This window comes from Maylandia zebra, linkage group LG13 (genome assembly GCF_041146795.1).
Source record: "Maylandia zebra isolate NMK-2024a linkage group LG13, Mzebra_GT3a, whole genome shotgun sequence".
Taxonomy (NCBI): Eukaryota; Metazoa; Chordata; class Actinopteri; order Cichliformes; family Cichlidae; genus Maylandia; species Maylandia zebra.
In genome coordinates, this window is record NC_135179.1 from 1,742,547 (window position 1) to 1,770,046 (window position 27,500).

General features: G+C 45.4%; 3 protein-coding genes across 10 annotated transcripts in view; 2 read left to right on the top strand and 1 right to left on the bottom strand.

Moving 5' to 3' along the window:
- The window catches only part of syndig1 (synapse differentiation inducing 1), a 25,811-nt gene extending 15,309 nt beyond the window's left edge, over positions 1–10,502 (top strand). For 5 of the 7 annotated variants that reach the window (XM_076891367.1, XM_076891365.1, XM_076891368.1 and 2 more), the window contains one exon: positions 7,165–10,502. In XM_076891367.1, coding sequence (XP_076747482.1) covers positions 7,165–7,323 — 159 coding nt within the window. In that variant the 3' untranslated portion in view covers positions 7,324–10,502. The remainder of the gene's footprint in view (positions 1–7,164) is intronic. The other 2 variants (XR_013101298.1, XR_013101297.1) reach the window with 2 other exon arrangements.
- Positions 10,503–15,699: 5,197 nt separating this feature from the next.
- Positions 15,700–19,709, top strand: cst7 (cystatin f). Its single transcript, XM_004575301.5, has 4 exons — positions 15,700–15,991; positions 18,612–18,790; positions 18,952–19,071; positions 19,497–19,709. The coding sequence occupies exons 1-4, from the start codon at positions 15,946–15,948 to the stop codon at positions 19,578–19,580; spliced, it is 429 nt and encodes a 142-aa protein (XP_004575358.3). The 5' UTR covers positions 15,700–15,945; the 3' UTR covers positions 19,581–19,709.
- Positions 19,710–23,559: 3,850 nt separating this feature from the next.
- The window catches only part of apmap (adipocyte plasma membrane associated protein), a 9,584-nt gene continuing 5,643 nt past the window's right edge, over positions 23,560–27,500 (bottom strand). For both annotated transcript variants that reach the window (XM_004575299.6, XM_004575300.6), the window contains exon 9: positions 23,560–27,325. In XM_004575299.6, the coding sequence (XP_004575356.2) occupies positions 27,116–27,325 (210 nt within the window). In that variant the 3' untranslated portion in view covers positions 23,560–27,115. The remainder of the gene's footprint in view (positions 27,326–27,500) is intronic.

A 27,500-nucleotide genomic window follows, 5' to 3' on the forward strand; every position in this document is an offset into this window, starting at 1 on the left:
GGCAAGTGACCGTTGTGTATTTACAGTAATGAGTCAATGTGTGTGTGTGGATCATTACTTCAGAGCTGCGTCTACACACACTGACACAGTTCACCTTATATAACTGATCTGCAGTCAGCTGGAGGAGGAGAGATGCTCTCACTCAGCTTGTTAAAAGAATCAGGAGTGGGACGGATGCGGCGCCTCCTGTGACCTCACACAGGTAGGATCCAGGAAGGAGAACAGGTGAAAGGGAAAGCCCATGAAACATTCAAACGAGAGGAAATTATGCATAAACGCAACGCAGACACAGGAAGAACAGAGAAAGGAATAAACCCACGAACCGGCAGACAGCTACACACAGACCAGGAATTTCAAAATAAAACAGGAAACAGTCACACTCTCTGGTTACAGTCCAGTCATGCTTAAAGTGACGCTGCGTTGAAAGTTCCAGAATGAGAATTAAAACAATCACTTGATTCCAGCATCAGTCTGACAGTTTGTAGACGAGGTTTGAACTTCCTGTTCCAGACTCTCTGCAGGCTTTTGACAAAAAATGGTGGCTGATGACTGCCAATTGCTGATTGGACGGCAGGAAGTCTGAAGGAAGCGGCCAAAAATGCTGAAAAGTTTAAATGGAGCTCTGGAATGTGCACAAAGCAGGACTGGTCGGATGCGGAGGGTCATCGCAACAAGCTTTCTGGTTGTCACATATGTGGTTTCCATGGCAACTGCACACCTACAGCTTCAAGGGAGCCTGGGCTGGTTGCCACTGACAACCCTTCCCACACTGAAATCCGTCAGTGAGAAACAACAGAAAGCACTGCGGCAGGAGGAAGAGGAGGAGGAGGAGCATGGTTGTCCTTTCTCTGTCAGAGGTTCATCAAACCAAAATCATTAAGAAAGGAATATTTGAAAGGTTATGAGCGCACAGGAGAGGATCCTGCTCACTCACAGAGGGAGCTTTACATCATGTTTGAAATACGAGAATCTTCTTTGGTCCCAAACCTTTAACACTAAGAAGTCCCACAGCCTTTCTAAGAACAGGCGCATCATTAAATGTACGATGACTGTGCCTGAAAGGTCGGAAACATGACACTCGTCAACATGTTCTCAGTAATAATGCTTATTTGAGTCCCGTGGAGATGTTACAGCTCTAAACGTACTGACGTGACTTCTTATTGAGGAAAAGTAACTGAGCGGCTGCAGCCAGTCGACCTGAGTTTATAATGAGCAGGTCGTTGGACGTGCTAATGCTAAACGGCTGTGTCTGAACCATCTGCTCCACAGTGAGCTTTAGTCCTCAAGTTTCCTTTAACTAGTTTTTATTGTATTTACTGCAGTCAAACACCCTGGACCTTCAGTTAGACACATGTCCGGTACAGAGGGTAAAAATATAAACTCAGTCTGATGCTAACAGAGGCAAGCAAGTCAAAACACAGAAAAGCACACCAGGAAAAATAACTTTTAAAATCAAGGACGATACAAGCTGAACTCACATATAACAAAGCTTTCACACAGATTACGGTGAACACTCGTGTGATGTATTGTGTATGAAGTCACATCAGGACTTTTATCTAATGATGGATGAGAAGAGAAACTCCCTCTGAAAATACTGTCAGGACACTTTTACTGTGAGAACAAACAGCTGAAAAGTGTCCTGAGAGTAAACGTGGCAGACTGAAACAATCGCTCCTGTTCATAATCTGATTTGGTGCTTTTAGAGCAAGCCCAACACGCACACAGATTCATTTCCTGGAGATTAACTCACACTACTACTGGGATGACCCTAACCTTAAAAAGCGTGTCTTCAAGCATTTCCCTTTTGTCCCAGTCAGAAAGACGTCTCTCTAATGTGGTGACGTATACACACTTAGGACCCCACAATGCCAGTAAAACCTGGCTACACATGCACACACAGTTTGAGCTTGTTACATAACTCTGGCTTCTCACACACACACACACACACACACACACACACACACACACACACACACACACACACACACACACACACACACACACACACACACACACACACACACGTTCTTTATTTGGGCCGAGTGGGAGCATCTCCCCACTGAACCAGTCACAGGAGGTCCTGAGCTCACTGGCGCCCTCTGTCATGTGGTATGACATGGAAACTAATTAAATCTTACTGGAAACTGTGGTGATTACAGTGGTTATTTCCTGCCCACAAGCCAGTTAATCAGGTTTACAGAGTTAACTCAGCTGTCACCTGACACAGAGATAGATGGTCACTGGCAGCACACGGCGAACATCAGCCTCGGAGCTCTAACACATACCAGACTCCACCGATAAAACAGAACAAACAACCTGCTGTCTCAGTCGGGAAATTTGCTTTGATGAATTTGGTGTTTTAACCTGTTACTCGCCCAAGTCACACTGCACAGTGTTGTTATGTCAGTCAGTACCAGCTCTGATAGCACATTAAAGCAGTAAGAATATTCAGATTCAGTCTGACTCAGTCAGGTGGGAGGCCTGGTCCCCCTGTGTGACGTTTAGGTTACTGTCAGAATGGACCGCTGCAGCACATCGCTGTCATGTTAGCAACATTTTTCAGGTCCACTCATTCAATAAGTGGAATCCAAGCAGAAGCTGATGAAGCAGATATCTAATAGAGCCCCTGAGGTCAAAAACCAAGCAGGATGCTTTGCTCCCTGATCACATCATCTTTATTAAAAAGCGATTAAAGAGCAGAGAGACTGATGGGTCCTCTCTACTGCTCTTCCTCTGCCTTTTAATCTCATTTCTTCTGCTGCTGTTTTGCTCAGCATCTCTTTGTAAAGCTGATTATCTGCCGTCGTGAGTGGAGTCTCCCCCTAAGCTCGGAGCTCCGCGGGCGAGTTCAGACCTGAACGCTGCTGGTTTCATCAGAGAGAAGATGGAGACAGATCTTCATCACCTGATTGCGCCAGTGTGTACGGCAAGCCGTCTTTGGGTCCGTCTTCCTGAGTGTTGTTTTCTCTTTGTTTTATTACTTTCTATATGCTTTCCGGATGTTACTGCCCTGATTGCCTATGATCGACAAACTCTTTTAAATCTTCGACCCTTGAATCACCAAAAGCCGGATCTATATTGGAACTTAGGGAATTTTTCCCAGCCTCGACCACATACTTCCGCCTGCACGGATTACCTGCCTCTTTTTACACCGCACAAGAAACGATATAGGAAACGGGGTAAGCGGAGTGGTTTTCGCGTTCGTATTAAAGCTTACCTAAAAGCACATGGAGTGATTGGCTACCGCTCCATTATTGACAACCTGTGGCCCTCCCAGCATACCTTCAGACTGTGTCGTCATCGATGGATTCGCTATGCTGGCCAGCAAGCCCATTCGGTTCTACCAGCTGAGTGTCCACCTGTATGGAGCTGGAAGCGGATCTCTGGAGGAGGTGTGGATTACAGTAATCTTCGTCGGCTGGGACGTGCTCCCAGTAGCGTCAACGAGGCTACGCTCCGTATGGCACTGCTAAACACTAGGTCACTGGTGAACAAGTCCTTTTTCTTGCATCAAGGCTGGATGTCCTGTTTCTAACAGAGACCTGGATTCGCCCTGGTGAGTCCTCTTCCTTTTCGGAACTTCTTCCACTGGACTGTGCTTTCTTTAATTCTCCTAGGACCGCGGGCAGGGGTGGAGGGCTAGCCTCGGTTTTTAGAAGTAAATTCCGAGTGCGGCAACTGCCTCCCGCCTTGCACTCCAGCTTTGAAGTACAACTACTGGAGTTGTCCGGTTCCCCCCGGACCCTCTGTGCGGTGGTGTATCGACCTCCGAAGCGCAACAAGGACTTTATCCGTGAATTTGCTGATCTTCTAGGAATTATTTTCTTAAGTTATGATCGTGTACTTATTTGTGGTGATTTTAACATTCATATATGCTGTGAGGAGGACCTATTGGCTAAGGACTTTCTTGCCCTTATTGACTCTTTTAATATCACTCAGTGGGTGAGGAAATCAACCCACATTAAAGGCCATATGCTGGACTTGGTATTGTCGTATGGACTGGACATTTGCATCACAGACATCAATGATGCTGGGATTTCGGATCATTTCCCAGTTATGTTTGATGTTCAGTCATGCAATATGGAATTGAACTCTGAGGGTCCACCGAGCCTATCACGCCCGATTAATTCTGAGGCTGTTGCTCTTTTTTCTGCGGCCTTTGCCAATTCTTTTTGTTATGAAGACATCAGTAATGCACCTCTCTCGGTTGATGGCGTAGTCAACTCTTTCATCTCTATATGTACTTCTATTTTGGATACTGTGGCTTCAGTAAAGATTCGACGCCGTAAAACCTCACGCCAACCTTGGCTAAATGAATCCATCCTCGCTCTTAGACGTGAATGTCGTCGAGCTGAGAGAAGATGGAAAAAAGATCAACTTCAGGTGTCCCTTGACATCCTGCATATGAGCCGGTCTAAATTCCAGAAGGCTGCCAAAATGGCAAAAACTTCTTTTTTATCTAACATTATTGCGAATAACAGCCATAATCCTCGAGTCCTGTTTAAAATCTTTAATTCAGTGGTTAATCCCTGTTCGGATGTTTCAGTGGGTGCCTCCCCGGCCCTCTGCGAAAAATTTCTAAATTATTTTATAGATAAAATCTCATTGTTAAGGGCCACACATTCTTTGGTAGTAAATCAAGCCCCAGCTTCTGAATGTTTAACGGTTTTCCAACAGTCCGAACCTGTGTCATTTTTGACTTTAAAGGAAATAATTAATAATCTGAGAAGCTCAAATTCTTTGCACGACATTATTCCCTCTCGTATCATTAAGGATGCATTGAATACAATCGGGTCTTGTATTTTATTTCTAATGAACTTCTCACTGTCATCTGGCTATGTTCCGAATGTCTTTAAACATGCAGTCGTGCAACCTGTTATCAAGAAAAGTACCCTTGATCGTAACATTCTAGCTAATTACAGGCCGATTTCTAAACTTCCTTTTATGTCAAAGGTCTTAGAGAAAATAGTGCTTCGGCAACTACAGACCTATTTAGAGAGAAACGGTATAAGTGATAAATTTCAGTCTGGATTTAGACCGCGTCACAGCACCGAAACTGCCCTACTAAGAGTCTTTAATGACCTTCTCTTAATTGCTGACTCTGGGCGCTCTGCGGTCTTAGTACTATTGGATTTGACCTCAGCCTTTGATATGGTTGATCATGATATCCTTTTGGCAAGATTGGAACATGTAGTAGGCCTCAAAGGAAATGTTTTATCTTGGTTTAAATCATATTTTTCTGAGAGGTCGTTCTCCGTCTCGATGGGAAAATATTCCTCTTCTTCTGCCCGTTTCCGCTGTGGTGTGCCCCAGGGCTCGGTACTGGGTCCTGTGTTGTTTTCTCTCTATATGTTGCCCTTGAGCTCCATTTTTGAAAAACACAATGTCTCTTTTCACTGTTACACTGATGATATTCAAATCTACCTTCACCTGACTGGGGATGCTTTATCCTCACCACATCCTCTGTTTGACTGTCTGAGTGATGTCAAGGACTGGTTATCACGTAACTTTCTTACTTTAAATGGAAAGAAGACAGAAATTATTGTTTTTGACCGAAATATGCCTCTGGGACAATTGACTGGCACATTTGGGCCTGTTGCTAACTACCTTACTGATACTGCCAGGAATCTTGGAGTTTTCATGGATAGTTCCTTCAAACTTGACAAACAGGTCTCTACTGTGGTAAAAACTAGCTTTCATCAACTACGCCTAATCTCTAAGGCTAAACCCTACATACCACACAAAGATATGGAGAAACTCATTCATGCTTTCATTACGTCAAGACTGGACTATTGTAACTTACTCTACTTGGGTCTACAATCTTCTCTTCTGCAGAGTCTGCAGCTGGTCCAGAATGCCGCAGCACGTCTCTTGACCGGCACTAGAAAGTTTGACTCTATCACCCCTGTTCTGAAAAATTTACACTGGCTTCCTATCAAATATCGAATTGATTTTAATATTCTATTGTTTACTTATAAAATTTTAAACAATATGGCACCTGACTACTTAGCTGATCTCCTCTGTCTGTACAGCCCTCAGAGAGCACTAAGATCATCGGGCCAACTGCTCTTGGTGCAACCTAGGTCTCGGCTGAAGACCAGAGGAGACCGTGCCTTTGCCGTTGCTGCACCCAGGCTATGGAATACTCTCCCTCTTCATATTCGCGCGTCAGATTCCATTCAGTCTTTTAAATCACGTTTAAAAACGTATTTGTTTGATCTGGCATTTAAGGCGAATTAGGGTAATTTACATCTGGCTCTGTATTTAGATTATGTAATTATCTTATATTTTATATATTTGTAATTTATATTTTATTGTGATTTTATTTGTACTGCGATTTTAATGGAAAGCACTTTGGTGTACTTCGGTCTTAAAAATGTGCTATATAAATAAATTTTGATTGATTGATTGACCTGATTGAACCAGAGGAAAAATTCTGATCGGTAACAATTACTGAGGCGTACCTGGACTAGAGACTTGGGATGATCTGATATCCTCGTGTTGGTGTTGTTCCCAGACCATCATGAAAATGTTGTTCCAGGTTCAAGTGACCAATCACATTGTTGTGACGTTATTCTTTTGCGCGCCAAGCCATTCGTGCATTTATGAAATTCCAATGTTGCAAGGACAATATCAGTTCTGCTTACTGTTTAGGGTCAGGGTCCGTTGATCGGCAGACAGAGGCGGTTTCTCGCAGCTTAAGTACAGTTTTTTGTTTTACGGCAGTTTTTCCCGAAGTCGCAAAAGTATGACGTCACCACATTCTGATTGGTCACTTGCAGTGTTGATCCTGGAACAACATTTAGTATGATGATCTGGGAACAACACCAACACGAGGATATCAGATCAACCAGAGACTTGAATCCTCCTATAACATCAGCAGTGGTTGGCGGAGTTGCCTTACAGTGAGAAGGTTTGAAGCCGTCAGCCTGCCAGACTTTTCCATGTTCTTCTTGTTCCTGCATGGTTTCTCTCCGGCTTCCTCCCACAGTGGATGGATGGGTGGATACTTTAGCCCAGTTTCCCACTGTAACTGCCGTTCTAGCTCACCTTGGTGCAGTTTTCTGTGTTTTGTGTTTCTTTTCCCAGCTCGTGTCACACGAGAGCGACGAAATAAGGAGCTAACCTTTGTCTGACTTGTTTTTACGTCTCTGTCCCTCTCAGACCAACAAGGCAGTTTCCAAAGGAGACTTTCACCTGGCCAGCTCCAGCTCCAGGCGGGCTCTCTTCCTCGCCGTCCTGTCAATTACCATCGGGACAGGTATCTATGTGGGCGTGGCCGTGGCGCTCATCGCCTACCTCTCCAAGAATCACCACTGGTAGCCTAAGATCACGGAGCGAACCCTCACCTTCCCCTGGAGTTCAGCTCCCCAGTGAGTGTTTTCAGCATGTTGGCCGTCATCTCGAACTGGAGAACTTCCTGTGAGCGCACGATGGCGTCGGACACCCCGCTGTGCTGTTCTGAAGGGCCAATCGGATCCAAGGAGAGGAGATGTGTGAGAAACAAAGAACCAGCAGCATTTTTTAAAGCTTCTGCTGGCGTTAGTTTGTTTAAAAGAACATTTTTGGTGTGATTACTCTCATTTCCATCATCCAAACTGCACTGAATCATCACTTTAACTGTATCTGCATGAAAAGTTCTTCATTACTGTTGGAGGACGTGAATCAAAAAGCTCGAATAAACCCTGGAGGTGATGTTAACGTTCAGGGTGTAACAGTTTCTCTCATAGGAAGTTTTTAATGTCCACATCAGATGTTCAGCCAGAATAAAAGGAGGAGGAGTTTAAAGGAATACCATCAGCAGCACTAATAAGCATTTGTGTTATTTATATCCTGCTCTGTGGGCCATCAGCTTACCTGATTTAGCTCTGGACGTTACCTGTTGGCAAACACGGCCTCCATTTAACACCTGTGAGACTTTTTTGGATGTAAATGTAAATTTACTCTCTTCACACTTAAACAAAGACATAAAAAATGGGACCAAACTGTAACATGATCTACAGTGATGATAAACACAAGGAGAGTGTGAAGGGAGAGATGACCACACACCTGTGCTCAGGTGGACTCGGGTGAATGTGTGAAAGTGGACTGGCTGCGTCCTGTTTGCATATCAGGACAGACACAAAGACTTTTTATTTATTTATTTATATTTTTGGACAAACTCTGGACTTGTTCATGTGATAAAAGAGACACTGCTGAACTCTGTCAGCTGATCCGATGACATTGACCTCATCGTGTGTCCTTTTGGCTTTAAACCAACACAGAAACACCAACAACCCACCAACTGGTACGCCGGTGTCGAGGGTAGAGACACATCTTTCACCTGTCATGGTCTCTGCAGGTTTAGCATCTGGAGGTCAGGCTGGGACTTCATTTAACATCTGTGTACAGTTTGGTTATGAAATTTGGACATACATTCATTTATTATTCTTTCTTATTGTCTGTTTTGTTTTTATGCACACTGATGTCTTCTCTTTGAAAGTCTACAGACTTCTGGTCCAGAATCAGGACATCTCAGTGAAAACTGAATATTCAGCAGAAACCTTAAAAGACTTTGGAAGTGTTGTAATCATGGTTCTAATGCAGGACCCTGTTTGGTGGCTGTGTAAGACAGGTACTCGGGTCCTCGTCTACAGGTGAGCACTGGGAAACGAATTGTCATAGTCATGTGTGGACATTCAGAAAATGTTATGTAAGACTATCGGTGCGGGAACGTTGGGAGGTTTTTTCCGGGGTGTTTCTGATGTTCAAGTTTGTCTGGATGTCCAACTACAGATTTTTGTCTAGAACTTTTATTCTTTTGTTCATCCACAGATCTGATTGTGATTTTTGGGCTGGCCTCTCTTCTACACCCTTGGTACTGCAGGTCCAATTTGATGGTGGACTTTAAACGAAAAACAAAAATCCTTTGAGTGATATGGGAACATATATGAGTCTTTAGATGTCCACTGATGTCCACTGATGTGTAAATGTACTGTGGATTCTACATCTGTGTCAAACTTAATTCAGAGGTTTTAAAACATCCACTCAAGTTTCATTTTGAGGGCATCAATCCGGGATTGTTATTGAAAGTCTTTAAGTCTCAGTCTCCGTGGTGCAGACCACATTTATCTTTTGGCAAACAAAACCTTGTGTCTATCTCTTTGGTCCTGATCTTTGTTGGACACAATGTCCATTCACAATTTTTGCTGAAGGCCTTCAGAAATCCAAGAGTATCAAAACTGATGTTGAATCTCCACAAACATCTGAAACCAGTCTGGTGTTTGCATGTCTGCCCACTCCTTTTTAGGAAGTCCACCCAGGTCCACCCAGGTCCTAGACTGAAGGCTGTACATGTCCAAAACAAACTGACTGCTCGTGGTGATCCTTCATAGAGAAAATGTTAAACCAGGGGTGGGCAACTCCAGACCTCGAAGGCCGGTGTCCTGCAGGTTTCAGATGTGTCCTTGATCCAAACAGCTGATTCAAATGGCTAAATGACCTCCTCAACATTTCTTGTAGTTCTCCAGAGGCTGGGTAATGACCTAATCATTTGATTCAGGTGCGATATCCAGGTTGATATCTAAAACCTGTAGGACACCGGCTCTTGAGACCTGGAGTTGCCCACCCCTGTGTTAAACACACATATCAGCTATACAGGCTTTGTGAAGGTCCAGGGTCATTGACTCAAAGTCCATCCAGCACTCGTGTTGGAAGTGTTTAAATGTGAAACCGACTGTGTATCCATGATAGAGTCATTATTTCCCAGTACAAACCTTCAGAGCTGCAGTGAAACCACACAGAAGAACACATACACATGTTCCTGAAACTCTGATAACAATCACTGCTGTCAGACCCTGAAGAATTATCTGTTTAATGACTCCGCCCACCTAGGAGGACAATCTACCACACCTGATTCACTGCTAAGCTAACCTTCAAGCTAATCGGGCTCTCTCTGACTTCAGACCATCGGATAGAGTCTGCAAATACTGAGTGGATAATAACGCCCGTTTTTAATGATTGTAAAGTCAGACTGAAACAGTCGTTGGCTGTTATGGATTTCTAAAATTAACGGGATGAGTCTCGTGCATTTCTTTACTGAAATCAAGCAGAATGACCCTTTAATCAGAGGTTCACGCAGTCTTCAGGTTTAAGCTGCAGGTGTGGCTCTGAAGGTGTTCAGATGGGTGCTTTTGTTTGGCGTGTAGGAGTACAGTGACGGCTGTTTAAACCCCCAATAACAGAAAGGCCGTGCAGCCACTGGGTAACGTAGTGGGGTGTTGATCGCAGAACGTTCATGATTCCTAAAAAGCTGCGGTGCGCTTTATCAGCCTGGACTGGAAACAGGAAATGGTTCATCCTCGGCAGCTTCAAAGTCTGGGCTAAAGGGCTGCAACCGTCATCACACATGCTGTCCGTACACGCTCACTGAATGTGTTTGACTTTCACTGAGATTAGCATCTGCTGAATGTTTCAGATTGAACTCTTAATAAAAGTCAGAATTAAAGGAGCTTTTTGTCAAACCTCCCTGTTTGCTGTCTGTCAGTTGTTTGATTCTTAGCCTAACATGCTAAGCTACATGAGCTTATAACTTCCTGCCCAGCTACAAATCAAACAGAGCTGCTCCGGTTAGCTGTTTTTTTAAGACTTCCTGGACTTTAGGTGCTCGCTAATAAAAATGTAAATGTTTGTGTCTGAGGTACTTTCATTGAGTTGTTTGCAGACAGTTCAGCCTCACACACTTCTCCACCTAAGATGGTGTCCCTGCTGCAATCTTTCCAACCACAACAATTCTCCTCTCAGGAACAATTCTGGAGAGAAAAACACACGGGAGACTGGATTAAATGGTAAATTCACACAAGCACTTTTCTATACTTCAGTGGTTTCAAACATTCACACTCAGGTGCATGCACTGGAGAGCAACTCAAGGTTCAGCATCCTGCCCAAGGATAGATTGGCATGCAGAGTGAAGCAACCAGCAATCAAGCCAACAACTATCCGATTAGTCTTGAGTTATACTTGGGAATATTTCTTAGGAACACCTACAGCAGGTAAATAAATATCAGTAAATATATTTCTAAAGATGCACCGGATGTCAGTAACAATCCAAATCAACGGGTCGGTGCTGTTTCTCCATGCCGGTCACGTGGACTTTGATGGCGCTGTAACCTGCACTGGTGGACGGCACGCTGAGCTGCTCACAGTCGCCGGCTTCTGGAAGTGTTCCTGAGCCGTGCGCTGATTTATCACAGAGTCGTGTTTTTAATGCAGCGCCACTGCAGTTATCAGCCTCGTCTCTGCACGCACACATTCCTCTTACTATACTGATGATACAGTCTTCTCCCAGCACGACATCCCAGTGTACTTCAGATCCAGACACACACTCAGCCACACACTGGTTCATCACAAACTCAACAAACCAGCTGTGCAGAGAGGGGCGCTCGGACGTCTACACTGGACACACACTTCATAAACACACAACACAGAAGAGCCACCTCGAGGGGTCAAGACTCGGCTGTTCATCTGCATCTAAAGGTCAAAGGTCACTCTTTGAGGACGCCAATGTTTACATGTTGGACAGAGAAGACAGACGGAGTGAAAGAGGAGTGAAGGAAGCATCTATGTTCACTGTGAATGACCATCTTTGGACAGAGGGCGGGGCTTAGCACACCAACTGTCTTCCATCTATAATCCAGTCTGAGATCCTTCCTAGACGCTTTAACGCCCACTCACACCCTGCATCAGGTGACCTCAATAGGTCACATGATAGTGTGGGCAGGGTCTCACAATGGTTTCACCTGAAACCTTGGCTGATAATGACCCGTGCCCTTTTTCACACCTTGGCTCATTTGATGAGTCACATGATCGGCAGTGGGTCAGCGACCCTCCCAGGGACACGCCCACTAGCGCTTAAATACCTGGGACCCTCCACCGTTTGGTGTTACAGCTGAAGAAGCTGAAACTTCTTCTTAAAGAAGAAGAAACTTAAAGAGCTCCAGCTCACCTTTCCAAGTTCCTTAGAGTACCGATTATAGATGCAGCTTTTTCAGACTGCTGGACCTCTGCCTCTCCAACATGCTCTTTTTATACCTCATCATGTGACTGACCTGCTTCCAAATAACCAGAGTGGTAGCCAAATCTTCCTCCACCTGTTTTGTTTTAGCACCACCTCCATTTCCACTCATCCTTCCCAACTTTTTGAGACATGCCTCTGCCATCAAAGTCAAACTGAGGGCTCATTGTCTCCCACATTTATTATGAGTTAAATGTGAGTTTATGATATGTGCATATCATTGTATTCTGTTTAAATGTACACACAGTGCTTTTAGGAACTGGGTTGTACACGAGCAGCTTACGGTGCATGGCTGAACTGTTCAGATGCACTTTACTGAGTTTAAAGACAGATATTCATCCTCACACTTCATACTAAATGAATGAACAATGCAGCAATGAATGTGTCGTGAATTGCAGAGTTTAGGACCCAAATGGAAACACATGGTGATGGATAAACTACACTTCAATTTTATTTGTGTAGCACAAAATGACGACAAAAGTTGCCTCCAGGTACTTATAGTGTAAGATAAAACCAGACAATAACACAAAACGGGGGTGAAAAGTCCATCAGATGCTAACGCTGAGAAGTGACCACAGCAGGAATAACAGACGTAAAACTAAACAAGACAGTGGAGACAAGAAACTATCAGAATAAAACAGGAAGTGAGAACCAGGACTAGTTGAGGAAACAGATGAATGAACTTTAGGATAAGACAGCAGCCACAGAGGGAAGAAACTAAAATACAACCAGGAAAAAAGAGCTGCAGGACGTCCCTGTAACAGGCATGATCACGTCTGCAACACATGCACAGATACAACAGACGACAGTCGGCCACAGAAACGTTCAGGAGAGCAGAGAGGAAGACTACAGGGCGGACCAACAGGATGATCGGCAGACGATGCAGCTGTGCACATGTACAGGTAGGGCTGGGCCATATCATACCGTTCACAGTAACACCGGTATAATGTCGGGCAAAGAAAATGAAATATGGCGATAGGATATGGGTAAAACGCGCATGCGCAGTGCCTTTGTTTTCATACACACATGGCGGAAAAATCATGGCGGCGACAGAGAATGAGAAGGGCGAGAGCAGATCGTTGAATGAAACAGATGAACCAGAACTGGTTTGTAAAATTGCTGCAACTTTAGTGGTGTGGAACTGGTTTAGCTTTCAATCAATTCAATAAAACTTTATTGATCCTGAAGGCTGACCCCGAAGGAAATTGGGTTAAGGCTGCCGACCTTTGCCAGCGCTGACTTACCCTTCTGACCATACATACATTACACAAACATCACATGGGAAAGACAGGTCAGAGAGGTATAACAATGGAAAATGCACCACATGAGGAAAGATAAGGAGAAAAATAACTCCTCCCAGACTGAGCTCCAACAGGGAGATCAGTTTGAGAACAGAAAAAACACCTCAGCACATGAAAAAACTCTTAATACACCAAAGAAACACATGACAAGCAACAGGGGGGGTAAAGGTGAGAGACAGACGAATTAGACAGCACATCCGGGCCTGCAGCCTGTGTGCTGGTCTCCTTGATCTCCGTCAGCATCGGAAGGGAATAGGCGTCGAAGGCGTTTGGAAAGGGAGGGAGGATGAGTGTGTGTGTGTGTGTGTGTGTGTGTGTGTGTGTGTGTGTGTGTGTGTGTCCAGAGTTCAGCTGAGACAGTGTCCTCCCTGCCAGGCTAAGTAAACAGTCTTCCAGCCAACCCAGGTGGCCTTGCATGGAATGGGAAGGAACAGACTAAACACAGTCGTTATCAGGGTGTTGTTGTTCAGCTCCAGCCTTGAGACCGCAGCTGGCGCTGAGAGGGTCTCCGCATGAAGTGATGGTGCTTTTTACTTTAGTGCGAACAACTCATATGAATTTCAAAGCAGTTCTACAGTCCGACACTGGTCTCTCTATCTCCCGTTGGAGAGCCGCGAGCTTTCTATGATGGTATCCAAACTTACGTTCTGTGATGTTGTCGTTGTTTTTGCGCAAAGAGCAGGTTCTGAGAACTCACGACCGCAGTGCACTTCCCCAAGATGTGATCGAATTTGCGCTCAAAGGTGTTGTTCGAGCGAGCCCCTCCAGATGTCATCCAGTCTGCACTCAGAGGTCTTATTCTGAGTGTTCACGGCAGCCGTAGCTTCTCCAAGATCTTATCCTTGCTGACTCAATGAGCCCATTTCGTTGAGAAAGGGTGTCAATTGCATTTAGGGACCAGTTGATCCAACCCATAATTCCTCTTTTAGGTTTTAGAGAACAGACTGTGAGAGTGTTCCAGGGAAAAAAACACGAGACTAGACAAGGACACAAGAGGCTAAGCAGGGAAGCTAAGGGAGAGGAGGAGGAGAAAAGTGCGACCGCCTTCGTCAAGAGCAAGAGCAGTCCGTCAGATACACAACAAAGCACTATTTTTGGTAGCGCATGCTAGCGGGCCGTCGTTATTACCGTGTTGTTTGGAAAATACGGCGCACTTAAAATCAATCCTTTGATTTGTCTGAAAGTCGACAGAGCCCCTTATAATCCCGTGCGCCTTATGTATGAACTCTGGTTGTGTTTACTGACCTGGAAACGATTTTATGTGCACGGCGCTTGAAAATCTGTCAGATGTTTCAGCACGACTTTGCTGAGCTACGAAGCCGCACCGCTTGATGGATTGTCGGAGCGTTACGGCTATCGTAGGCGGAGCCTCGCGGAGTGATACGTACTGTGCTTCAACATAATATTACCGTACTGTGTGTGTATGACCTCTTTAAGTTTTGTGGATATTATACATGGTTATGCTGAGGATGTGTCGGCCAGTTTCCACTGGAAACGCCTTTTGGTTAAACTGTCAGCGAGGAATTTGCATTTGCACTGTTAAATGTTTATATAACTTTAATGCAGATAAAAAACAGCTGCTTGTTTCAGTGAAATGCATTGATGGTTGTTTGTTTTTGCACTAATAAAGTTGTGGCGTTGTAAAGTATTTTGTCTAGTGTCAATTATATCGTTATCGCATACTTTTGGTCATATCGCCCTGCTCTGTGTACAAGTATTACACTTTAACCAGTCGCAGGCTCTCGTCTGCAGCTCAGGAGAACGGTTCTGGTCTCCTCCTCCTCTCGACACAGAAAGTTCTCCAAACCATTTATGGTAAATGGCCTGTATTTATATAGCGCTTTTTCTAGTCCCTAAGGACCCCAAAGCACTTTACACATCCAGTCATCCACCCATTCACACACACATTCACACACTGGTGATGAAGCTACATTGTAGCCACAGCCGCCCTGGGGCGCACTGACAGAGGCGAGGCTGCCGGACACTGGCGCCACCGGGCCCTCTGACCACCACCAGTAGGCAACGGGTGAAGATCTCTTATTCTTTCTAGAATAAGCTTTGATATTGTTGTCTTATCAAGCTCTGTGAGGTTTCCTGAAGCTGAGTTTGTTCATTTTTATTCTAACTGGTCCCGCTGGTCTCAGCAGGACCAGTTCTGGGTTTAGTGGAACATCATTAGGAGTCACTTCCTCTCCTTTGTCTCTGAGCTCGTCTTCAGCACGTTCACCCTTTGAAAAAAACTCAGTGAAAGCCAACAGGAAGTGCAGTCACACAGAGTCAGGAAGTCCTCATTAACCCTTCCTGTCCCCAGCCTGCGATAAACTTTCACACATGTGCAGAGCTGCAAACGTTTTGCACGGCCACAATGAGCCTGTGACTGCTTCACCCTCATCTAACAGGAAGGAGGAGAGGTGAGAGAGGAGGAGGTGGAGCCTGAGGTGACTGATTAGTATCAGCTGAGTCAGATCTGAGAGTGCAGCAGGAACCCTCGCTAATCTAAACAGGTACAGGAAGTGACGTCAACGAGGCAGCGGACGGACCAGTTCTCTGTGGTCTGAGACTCGACACTTTGCAGGAAGCTCAGTGAGAAGGATGGAGGTGAAGATGCTGCTGCTCGTGTTTGTGCTCGCCGCTCTGGGTAAGACTCTGTGTGTGTGTCTGTCTCAGCACAGTCAGAGGTTAAAGCTGAACTCAGGTCTGTGCAGGTCGGGGCCTTGCAGCAGCTCCACTTTCTTTAAAACAAAAACTATGCAACTTCAACTTCAAAGCGGCGACTTGTCCCAGACATGAACAAGAGCTTAATGTGGTGGAAATGAAGATGAAGATAACTGCTCTGCAGACAGTTTCTGATCAATGGAAAATGCCCAGATATTTTAGAAAGTTGATCAAATATGTACTTCTTGTGCTGAGCGTCGTCACCACGGCCTGCGTTTATCATCCTGATCAGTGTTGGTTTACATGTGTGGGATGGCTGCTGCGTTGTCAGCTTCTGATATCTTAAAACAGTTTAAACTAAACGAGGCCACGCTGTCGTCATTGAAGTCCACCTTTGGCACATTTCAGACTCGATGGTCACGATCCTGCCCGCATGTTTAGTTGTTGAGGTCTGCTCGTCCCACACCTGCAGTGTGGTGACCTCTGCTGACCCGCTGAGGTCACCTTCTGCCAGACTGACATTTCTGCTGCAGCGACGCTCACTTTGTCATGTCAGCAGATTTATGGGCAACCTTCAAACATTCATCCCACATCTTAAAAACAGAAACGCTGGACTTCTGGAAGTCTCTGGGCTCTCTGTAAGTCTGTGGATGTTGCTGTGTCCCATACACCGCACCGTTACTGGTTTCATTTCAGTTAATCGCTGTAGAGGTTCGCTCACCATGACCTGTTTACAACTTCAGCCTTCACACCCAAACACCGGAAACCTCATCAGCAAGACTTAAACAAGTGAAAACAGAAACAAAGATCGCTGCATGACTAAACTAAAAACTGTCTCAGTTTATGAGTGAGAGGCTGCTCAGACTACCGTCCTGCTAAATTCTCTCGTTTAAACGAAGTCGGGTTGCTGTTTGCGCTCAGAGCGAGGTGGCTGCAGACATGATGTTTGAAGTAATGTGTATGTTCAGTCTGGCGTGTTGAGCTTGATTTTCATCAATATTAGACCAGAGAGGCGGTGACACCACGAGTGCAGCGGGCTGATGGGAAGGAAAGATTTTCATGTGAATTTCAAGCTGCTGCTCTAGACGAATGCCATGTGTAATCATCATTAAAGATCAGAACCAGCATTGTTTCATTAGAAAATTACTGTGATGCCTTAATCTGATGAACATATTTGCTTTATAAGCATTTTAACTGTGATCAAAGCGTGTATCCATGCAGGTCAGACCTACAGGTACCTGAGACCTGTACACCATAAATAAACTACAGGCACAGACAAATGAACGCTGTTAGTTTGGCCTTCAAAAACTAGGTGTCACAGCCTGTGCAATGGCTCGGCTCGTCGTTCCAGCATGAAAGGTAAAAACTGTTTAGACATCTGAGCGTGTCAGAGATGCTGAGACCACATCTGCCTTTATGTCAGCCGTTTTTCAAAAGGCTCTAAAAATGTCAAACTACTTAAAAATTAAAAGATGCCTAGATGATGTGTGTTATTATTATTAACTCGGTGTGTGAAACGAGCTAAAACACAGTACAGTGTCTTTAAATGCAGTGAGGCAACAGGAAGTGCTTCTGTCACCACAGAAAAATGGTTCTTCCTCTCAGACCACGTACCCTGTCTGACTCACCATCCCCACAGCCAATCACCACAGAGCGTCCCCCCTGACTGATCCACTCTGTCTCATCAGCCTGTTTCCTGTGGCTGTTTTGACAGTTTGACACCCGCCTAAAACTTCACTTCTCTCAAAATGTCTTAAGTTTATACCTAAACGTTCAGCCTGAGTATTCCGAGGTGTACAACATTCAAACATGAAGCTGAACTGATCACTGTTCTGTTTGAAAAACTTTATGGAAACTCGGTGTTAACTCATCCGTCCTCTCCTGCGTATCGCTATCAGGGCTGTGGGGGGGCTGCAGGCTATCCCAGTTACCATAGGGCGAGAGGCGGGGCACAGATCGCCAGTCTGTCTCAGAGCTAACACGGACAGTCGGACGCATTCACACCTGAGGGCAACAATATTAATTCAATTCAACTTTATTTATACAGCACCAAACCACAGCAAGAGCTCAAGGTGCTTTATATTGTAAAGACCCCAAATAACACAGAGAACAATCGGACACCCCCCTGTGAAGAATGACTTGGTGACAGTGTGTAACGTCGGGTTGTGTTTAGTGGTTGAGAGGAGGCGGCAAAACACTTAGCAGGGTAGCCAAAAGAGTACACACTCACGCTGGCGTTGGGAATTCCACAGTGTGTTCTTTAATATACCTTCTCTTCATCAACCATATAAGCCCGGTTGAACGGCTGCAGCTTAACAAACATAGCGCACAGTGTTCGTACAACCCATAACGTTGCAAACAAAGGTGTCTGGAGAGGTAAAACATAAAATCCGTCCCTCCTCATGCACTAGCGTGCAAGCACATGTCCACACAATCACAGAGAGAGACCAGTGGCACAAACTGATGACATCATCAACCCTCGACTTGGGTGTCTTAAAGGGAGACCAAACCATAGTGGCTGTTACAAGTGGAAAGGAAAAACACCCTTTTAACAGGAAGAAACTTCTGACACGTCTCTGACGGTAGGTGCTCTTCTCTTCCAGAGGGAACGTTGGTGTCTGGCTGGCATCATCACCCCTCCATGCCCGGGTCCCCACACAACATCAGCAAGAATGACCGTGGCCTCCAGCAGGTTGTCCTCAACGCCACCTACTTCTTCAACAACGAATCAAATGACGCCTTCCTCTTCAAACCCGCCACCATCGACAGAGCACAGAAGCAGGTATGACGGGGTCAGAGTTCAACCACTGCATCTGCAGGAAATATGGCAGGCGTGGGTTCATGCTGGCGTAGGGGGCGGTTCCATGTGAGGTGCTCGCTAAGTGTGTGTGTGTGTGTGTGTGTGTGTGTGTGTGTGTGTGTGTGTGTGTGTGTGTGTTTCAGATTGTTAAAGGAGTTCGGTACATGGCAGATTTTCAGATTTCCAGAACGGTGTGTCGTAAACGGGACAAGAACAACGACCTGTCCAGGTGTGACTTCCAGCCACCCGGTCCGCTCCACCAGGTGAGTCTGAGCTGCCAACTGTAGAGGAAAGACTAACCCTTTCTTGCTTAACTTTGACTCCATCCAAACTCTGAGAAACAGGATGTGTCATCTGTTATAATAAAACCTTTAATGAGAGCATTACAGGAGCAGAGAAGACTCTGTCAGGATGAAGATTGAGGTCGAGCCTCCTCGTCTCATCAGAGTCTATACAGTTGCTCAGTACAATACTGTAAAGCCTCAGAAACAAACACTGTGAGCTGCAGTGCATCATGGGAAATTTGTGCAGTATTGTTGATGCCAGAGACAGTTTGAAATAATTTGAAATAAAATGATTACATAAAACCACTTCCTGCAGTATTACTGGAAATCCTGGCAGTGGAAGTACTGCAGTAAAACTTGCAGTAGTGCATGTTGTACTGTAAAACGATTCTTCTGTTTTTCAGGTGTTTCAGTGTCACGTGGATGTTTGGATGATTCCTTGGGAAAAACCACAGAAGAAGAATTTCAACTTACTTTGCAAACAGTGAATGCAGCAGCTGACTCCTCCCCCTCCTGCCGCTGTTGCCCGTCTTCATCCACTGAATAGAAACTGTCAGTCGTCCACGTTCATCTCTGTTCTCTGAATATTTCAGTATTAAAGATGAAACTGAACTCTGCGTGCGTGAACGTCTTTATTTCAGCGATAAATCGACCCATCGAACCGTCTCTGAGTTTTGAGGTTTCTCAGTCGAACATCTGTCAGAGCTCAGCGACACTCGTGGATTCATCAGGACTTTAAATCCTGCTATGGCTGATGGAGGACGAGGTCCCCTGCTGGTCAGACTGTGAACGCCTCCGCTTGCTCCATTAAAACCGTTTGTCATGAATCCATGCAGAGAGAAGCATGTGGCTCATCTTTCATTTAAACGTGCTCTATGGCTACGTTCACACTGCAGGTCTTAATGCTCAATTCCGATTTTTTGATCAAATCCGAATTTTGTGTCTGCTCGTTCACACTACAAATAAAATGCGACAGCAAACGAGCTCTAGTGTGAACGCTCAAAGCGGCCCGCATGTGCAAAAGAAGATGTCACACAACGCGCTCTGTTTAGACACAGAGCAAACAATATTGTTTGACTGATGGCCCTTAATATAAAGACTTCGGACTTCACGTTTCCCAATTTTTGCTTTAAGTTATTTTGTTATTTACATAATAATGTAAATAACCTAATAATGATCCTTATTGCTGTTTTAGAGAGGAGCGGTGCTTCAAAGGATAGCTGCAGATTTCTGTCAGAATCTGCAGATTATACAGTACAAATAAAATGTTCACGTTTCTCCAACGTTGTCTTCCCAGCAGTTTCACCGGGTGGCCAGGAAGCGTTCGCGATGTCTTCTCCGGTGCTGATAATTGGCGTCTGTCTTGTGTCAGTGACGTAAAAGACGGATTTAATGCGACTTGACCGTTCACACAGCAGTCGCTTTCTGAAACATCGGATATGTATCGGATTCAGGACCACATACGAAAGTGACCCAGATCGGATTTGAAAATATCGGATTTGTGCCGTTCACACTGTCATACCATGATCGGATATGGGTCGCATAGGGTCAAAAAAATCGGATTTGATGCGCTTTTGCCTGCAGTGTGAACGTAGCCTTTGTTTCCGGAGCTTTGGGGTTAGGGGTGGGTTCTTATAATCGATTCATCGATTAAAATCGATTCTGGCTTGGATAACGTAAAATCGATTCATTAAAATCCTGAATCGATTTTTTAATATAAATTTATTTTGCCCAAAATGCCAGAATCTCAGGTGAAATCTCACAAAATTTCAAGAACCACCAAACAGTTAAGACAGTAAATGAGAGCAGGAACACGGATTCTGCACATAGACTTAAACACACAGCGCGACCCGCGGATCAGAATCAGTTAGATGTCGCTTTTCTCACAGTCGGGGCTGAAAGCCGACAGCTCGCTGACTCTGATCTGTCGGCGGGTCCGCGCTTTGTGTTCACGCCCTTTATGCGCCGATTCTAAAGCTGTTAGTTTGATCTCTCTCCAAACAATATTGACCGAACCAGCAGCAAAAGAAGATCCAAACGCTTCACATAAACATCGTCATGAATTCACTCTGACTTTTACTGTTTTGCTTCCACCGCGATGCACAGCTCTCTCTCTCTCTGTCTCTCTCTCTCTCTCTCTCTCTCTCTCTCTCTCTGTCTCTCTGTCTCTCTCTCTCTCTCTCTCTCTCTCTCTCTCTCTCTCTCTCTCTCTCTCTCTCTCTCTCTCTCTCTCTCTCTCTGTACTTCAAGAACAGTTTCGCTTTCTTCATTATTCGCTTGCTTGTTACGCACAAGTCTACTGTTGTTTACAGGCTGTCGGCCGCTGTTTTTTTCCCTTTTACATTCTTCCGAAATGAAAACCTCATTTCTGCTGCTCAATACTGAACAAATGTAAACTTTTTAAAATTATTCAAAATGCAAAACGCCGTGTCTGTAATAAAACCGCTGTAACTTCAGAGGTGATGTTCATATGTTGATTAATGGTTTTCTTTCGTTTTTGATGTACTGCAGAATATTTTTATAAAATCCAGGCCAGGAAAATCACCTTCATGTTTTTCTGTGTTTTATCTTCAGCTACTTTGACACAAAGGCATCTGCTGTGATGCTCACACCTTGGATAAAGTCTTGCGTGTGTCAGCTTCCTTTTTATTGATACAAAAATATGTAAATGTTCTGATCTGAATTATACTTCTGACTGTCAAAATTTCCCAGATTTAAATCGAATTGAATTAAATCGAATCGTGGAACAAATCGATTCGGGGCCTTGTGAATCGGAATTGAATCGATTCTTGAAATCAGTGACGATACCCAGCCCTATTTGGGGTGTCTGTGGCTCACGAGGACCAGCTGAAGGTTGTAACTGGAAGTCTGGCTGTTCCAGGCTGCAAGTCCTACACCAGGACAGATTCAAATGGCACTATTAACCCTTTAAACCCTAACCGGTCGCCAGCGATGGGTTAGGGCAGGGGTGCCCAATCCCGGTCCTCGAGAGCTACCGTCCTGCAGCTTTTAGATGCATCCCTACTCCAACACAGCTGAATCAAATGGTTTGGTTACCTCTTCAGCATGCCATCATGTTTGGCAAAGGCCTGATAACAAGCCATTCATTTGATTCAGCTGTGTTGGAGTAGGGATGCATCTAAAAGCTGCAGGATAGTAGCTCTCGAGGACTGGGATTGGGCAGCCCTGGGTTAGGGTTTAAAGCTGGGGTGGGTTCTCCACGCCTCGAGGGCCGGTGTCCTGCAGGTTTTAGATATCACCCTGGGTCAGTTGCCCACCCCTGCTTTAAAGGGTTAATCACTCTGAGGCAGAGCAGAACAGCGTGATGTAGGAACCAGACGCTTGGCCTCACACTGCAGACACAGCCAACCAATGGGCTTTGATCAGGGGTCATGACAATTTGCATATTAAGGATCCTAAACTGACCTCCTCGCCCGTTGTTAGTCAGCGTCACTGTGCAGATGTGCTGTTTATGAGGTTGGGGACCTGCAGTCAGCTGAGACTGAAGACGTCACCTGATGATGCTGAAAAACATCCAGATGGACAGAATCGACTTTTTAGGATGAATTGATCATGTTTGACAAAGAAAGCCGACGATGCTTCACGTGTCCTAGGAGCACGCCGTCTCACAGCAGGTTATGTTGTGTGGGATGTCTTTGAGGTTCTGTCTCCTTAACCTGACAAAAGAGCCTAAAAACCAAGAAGCTGTGATTCTTGCAGGTGTGCTCGAGACTTCATCGGATGCATGAAATAAGGACTCTGGAGCTCTGCGGTGGGAGAACCGTTACTACTTCTTTGGCCTGTATTTTCGGTTCTGCACCTGTCGAGGAGCATGAGGAAGTTGTGCATGGACTCTTAGTTCTCTGTGACAGACGGAGTACCGTACAACAATAAAGTATTTGACCTCTGACCTCACAGCTTCCTCTTTGTCACGCTGACCTGCTGTATGTGTAAAGACTGTCAGGAGAAAAGCCGAGCTGCAGAGTCGGTGACAAACTGTGTAATGTAATATTTTATAAGCTTGAGTTACTCACCGGTAATCTACACAATCTGTGTAATCAGAGTAAACCTAAATGATGGATGACATCACGCGTGGAGCTACAGACACGGTGGCTCAGCTGGGTGGTCCATCCTCACCCCCCCCCCGGGGGGGCTTTAGTCTCAGTTTCTGAGCTTGTTGTGTTTCTGTAAGCTGCACCGTCACTGGGCATTCCTTTTCATCACCACCAGGTGGCAGCATCACACCAGCACAGAACCTGAGGGGAACTTAAACTCAGCTGGTGCTTCAGGCAGTTTGTTCACGTCCTGCAAGCTCGTTTCAGTCTGAGCATCCTCTCAGCCTATTTCATCTGTTATCAACACAAAAAACAAAACACCCTCCACTTCAGTCTGTCTGTGGGAGTCTGCCTCTGGATTACATCACTCATGGAGACTCCGTGTGATCTGTGAGGAAGACGAAGGCTGCGATAACAGTTCAGTTTTTATTGAAAGGCTGTAGGACATTGGTGTGAAAAGACGCAGTGCGACTGAAATACAGAGCTCATCACAGAGAGAGAAACACATTTGGCACAAAAGAAAATCAACAGAAGCACTGCTCAATCATCACTGTTCAGGTAAAAAACAGAAACGCCACCAAACTGGACGACTTCACCGTGAAGTTCTCCGGCTGTGAGGAAACCTGTGGCTCCGACGTCACACTGATGATGTCACAGAAACGCTGCTTCTCTACACGGATCAGAGTTAGAGATAACGACACGCTGATCAGGAATTATTAGGAGGCCAGTGCGTTTCAGCCTCGGGCTCCTTCACCGTCTCCAATCTCAGGGTTTGTTTGTTCGGCTCGTCCGTCGTGCTCTGACCTGCACGAAAGACGCTGCACGACCTAAACGTCCTCCAGTGGTTCCCTCAGTTTTTACACATTTTCCAGTTTTGAAGATTAACAGACAAATACTGAAGAACTTCAACCCAAAGATTATTATAAAATCTGCTAATGCTAAGCAGCTCATTCAGTGCATGTGAAACATTGTCCATACTAAGCCACTAAACCGCCTGAATTATAAAATCAAACTAAAAAAAAAGCACGCGTCAGTCTTCCGTGGATGATTGAAATGTCTTTACAGGGACCCATTCTGCTCGTTTCCAGCTGCTTATTTCTAATATATGAGCAGCTTTGCATAACTTCCAGTTCAGAATAATCCTTCTGTGTCTGTGCTTGGATCATCCTCTGTCTGAAACAAGCTGCTTCAGCTCCCGTCTCTTTAAGCCCCTCCTCCCTCAAAGCCCACTGTCCTCTGACTGGCCAGCTTCCAGAGGCCTGCTGAGGGGCAGCACGGAGCTGCTGAGCTGTACTGACTGCAGAGGCTCTGGCAGTCGGAGGAAATCTGTGGCGTAACGACGTCAGCGCATCAGCAAAACAGGAAACAAACGGAAACGTTTAAAGTCGGTGACGTTTACACGGAAACCAAAGCTGCTCGTCTTTAATACACGAGCAGAATAAGACGTATTTGTAGGGTTAGACGAGTTTGTAATGTTATATATATATTCATACAAAGGACAAGAGGAGGAGGACAAGAGGAGGAGGAGGGCATGAGCAGGAGGACAAGAGGAGGAGGAGGGCATGAGGAGGAGGACAAGAGGAGAACAAGAGGAAGAGGAGGACAAGAGGAGGGCATGAGGAGGACGACAAGAGGAGGAGGAGGAGGACAAGAGGAGGAGGACAAGAGGAGGAGGACAAGAGGAGGAGGAGGAGGAGGAGGGCATGAGGAGGAGGAGGAGGGCATGAGGAGGAGGAGGAGGAGGGCATGAGCAGGAGGACAGCTCCTCATAACAGCTCAGACTCGCTCAGATGACACAAAGAATGTGAGTCCACGCTTCGCGACGTCCAACAGACATCAGTGTGAGGGAGGTGATCAGCGAGGACATCCAGCTGCGTCCACAACAGAAGCAATTTGCTCGCCACGTTTCGTGACAGCTGATCGCACCCGGTTCTGGTTACCCAGGTAACTCTACAAACAGGCCATACCCGTGTTCATCAGTGGTATCCTGCGCTCTCATTGGACGACATTTCAGTCACCTGTCTGGAAGTTGTGAAAAGAAAGGCTTGAAGTCGCCATGTTGCTTCCAGTGTGGACGTAGCTTCGGTGCCACAGGTCTGAAGCTTGGTCGCTAGAAAAACGTGTGCGCTCCCAGCTGATGGGCGAGTGGCAGCAGGAGGTCACCGACAGTCACCGGCGTGAAATCGGGACTCACAGAGGAAGCCGCTCAAAACGTCTTTGTGATCGATTTAGACGCTAACAGAGGAGTCCTCTGTGGACACTTTCAAACATGTCACTAAGCAACGGTGCCTTCAAAGTAAAAGGTGCTTATTTTGTTAGTTTCTGTGGATAGAGACAGCTTTTATTTTGAAGAGGAGCCATCACTGTTTCCAGTTTGTGCTGCGCTTTTTAATTTCATCAGTGTTCGCTGGTTAGCTAGCTAACATCTGCAGCCAAGTCAGCATCCTCCACTATGGGAAACTGGAGCGACCAACTTCACACTTGTGACTACCAGCAACCTGCTGGGAGAACACATTTTTCCTTAGCGACCAGCAGTTGCCAGGTAATCCCTACATTAGTATTGTCACAAAAGATCTCCCCTATCCATCTATCAATCTAACCCTAAAGCAACGCCTGAATCCTGCCAAAGCACCCAAGCTAACCCGTTCAGACGCTAGCCCATCAAACTGCTATTGTATAAATATTTCAGTGCTGTTGGCCAATCGAATCACAAAGAAATTACAAAGAAATCCTGGGAGGGGCAAGATGATTGGTTAAACCAGGGGTGTCAAACTCAAATACACAGTGGGCCAAAATTCCAAACTGGAACAATGTCGTAGGCTAACATTAATATTTATTGAAAAAAATATATCTTCCTCCAGATATAAGAATGAATCTTTTCTTATGGACTCAAACACATTTTGCTGAAAAACTGAATATGGAACAAGCAAAGCTTAATACTAAACAATATATATATTAGCTGTATAATACCAGTAGGCCAGCTCTAATAGTAATTTGGTATGGCTTCGTGGGCCAAATGTAATTAGGCTGTGGACCAAATTTGGCCCGCGGGCCAGAGTTTGACACCTATGGGTTAAACAGTCTGTAATGTGACATCAATCACTGTAGCCTGAAGTACGTAAGCACGGTTACAGGTAGGGTGTGTTAGCCTCTCTCGTGACTGGTTGGTTGTCACTAAAGACACACCCATAATCACATCCCAACGTGTGAGATTTAGATAAATAAAAAAAAAAAAAAAGTGCAAGCGCAGTAGTGCAGACAATAGCCAATCAAAACACATTAAATCGTCCCGAGAGGGCGAAGCAGTTACTCAAGCAGCCTGTAATCTGACATCAGCGTTAGCAGGAGGTTGATCATCACCGTGAGTAACCGCTCTTCTTCTGTGTAAACAAAGTTAGTCAGAGGCAGCTAGGTTAGCTCAGGCTAACTGCTAATCAAAGCATCTGTAAGCCTGCACTATGACTGAAGGGAACAAACTCAGCCCCTAAGAGTACAATTTAAAAAAAAAAAAAACTAGGCCACGAGCAAACTTGCTAGCTTAAATCCATTAGGTAACGTATGCTTTAGTTAGCTCGCAGGTGAACGCTGTAGTCGCAGTGGTTTTCAGTGAAGAAACGACAAAAGCACAAACACAAACCTCGTTTCTCTGGACACTTTTGTTCTGAATAAAAAGTCTAAACATAGCAGTCAAACAAAATACGGTCGAAAAGGGAAGAAATTATCAAAAACGGTGATAAATCTAAAGCTGCATGAATCTTAAAAGGAAAAATCAACAGAGATTAGCCACAAATGGGAATGCCGCCCAATTCCTGGGACAGCCTGTAGGTGGCGCTGGGTGAAGTCATTCTCGGGATATTTCCAAGGCTGGAACTTTAATTTGCGGAACGAGCCGGCAGAGACGGGTTAACGCCGTGTTAACATCTCAAAGTCACAAAAATGTCTGTCTGCGTGTCGTCTTTTTGAATCTTCTACACCTTGCTGAGGTCGAGTTTGGCGATGTACGGCGAGCGGAAGGAGCCCAGGTACAGATTCCCATCATGCTCGTGGACCTCGCTGATGTAGGCTGCAACCAGGCCGTTGGGGTCGTGGAAGCTCCGCGTGCACACGCCACCGTCGTGGAGCTCTGCAACCAAACTGTACCGGGGAACAAACTTCATCAGGATATCCTGGCTGAAGAGCTGCAGGAGGGTGGAGGAAAGGTGAGAGAGAAGGAGACAGACAGGAAGGAGTTAAAGGGAAATCAGGCGTGCTCTGTGACGGTGATGAACCCGGCGTGACCGCTGCTCATGTTTTCCAGTGTCTGATGCAACAGCACTCGCTCCAGGTCAAAGTCTGCAGACAGAGCAGCCAATC

Excerpts from the sequence above, each read along its gene's own strand:
- cst7 (XM_004575301.5), top strand. The coding sequence starts at position 15,946 with ATGGAGGTGAAGATGCTGCTGCTCGTGTTTGTGCTCGCCGCTCTGG. Across the intron at positions 15,992-18,611 it reads GTTTGTGCTCGCCGCTCTGG|AGGGAACGTTGGTGTCTGGC; the intron begins GTAAGACTCTGT and ends CTTCTCTTCCAG. Across the intron at positions 19,072-19,496 it reads CACCCGGTCCGCTCCACCAG|GTGTTTCAGTGTCACGTGGA; the intron begins GTGAGTCTGAGC and ends TCTGTTTTTCAG.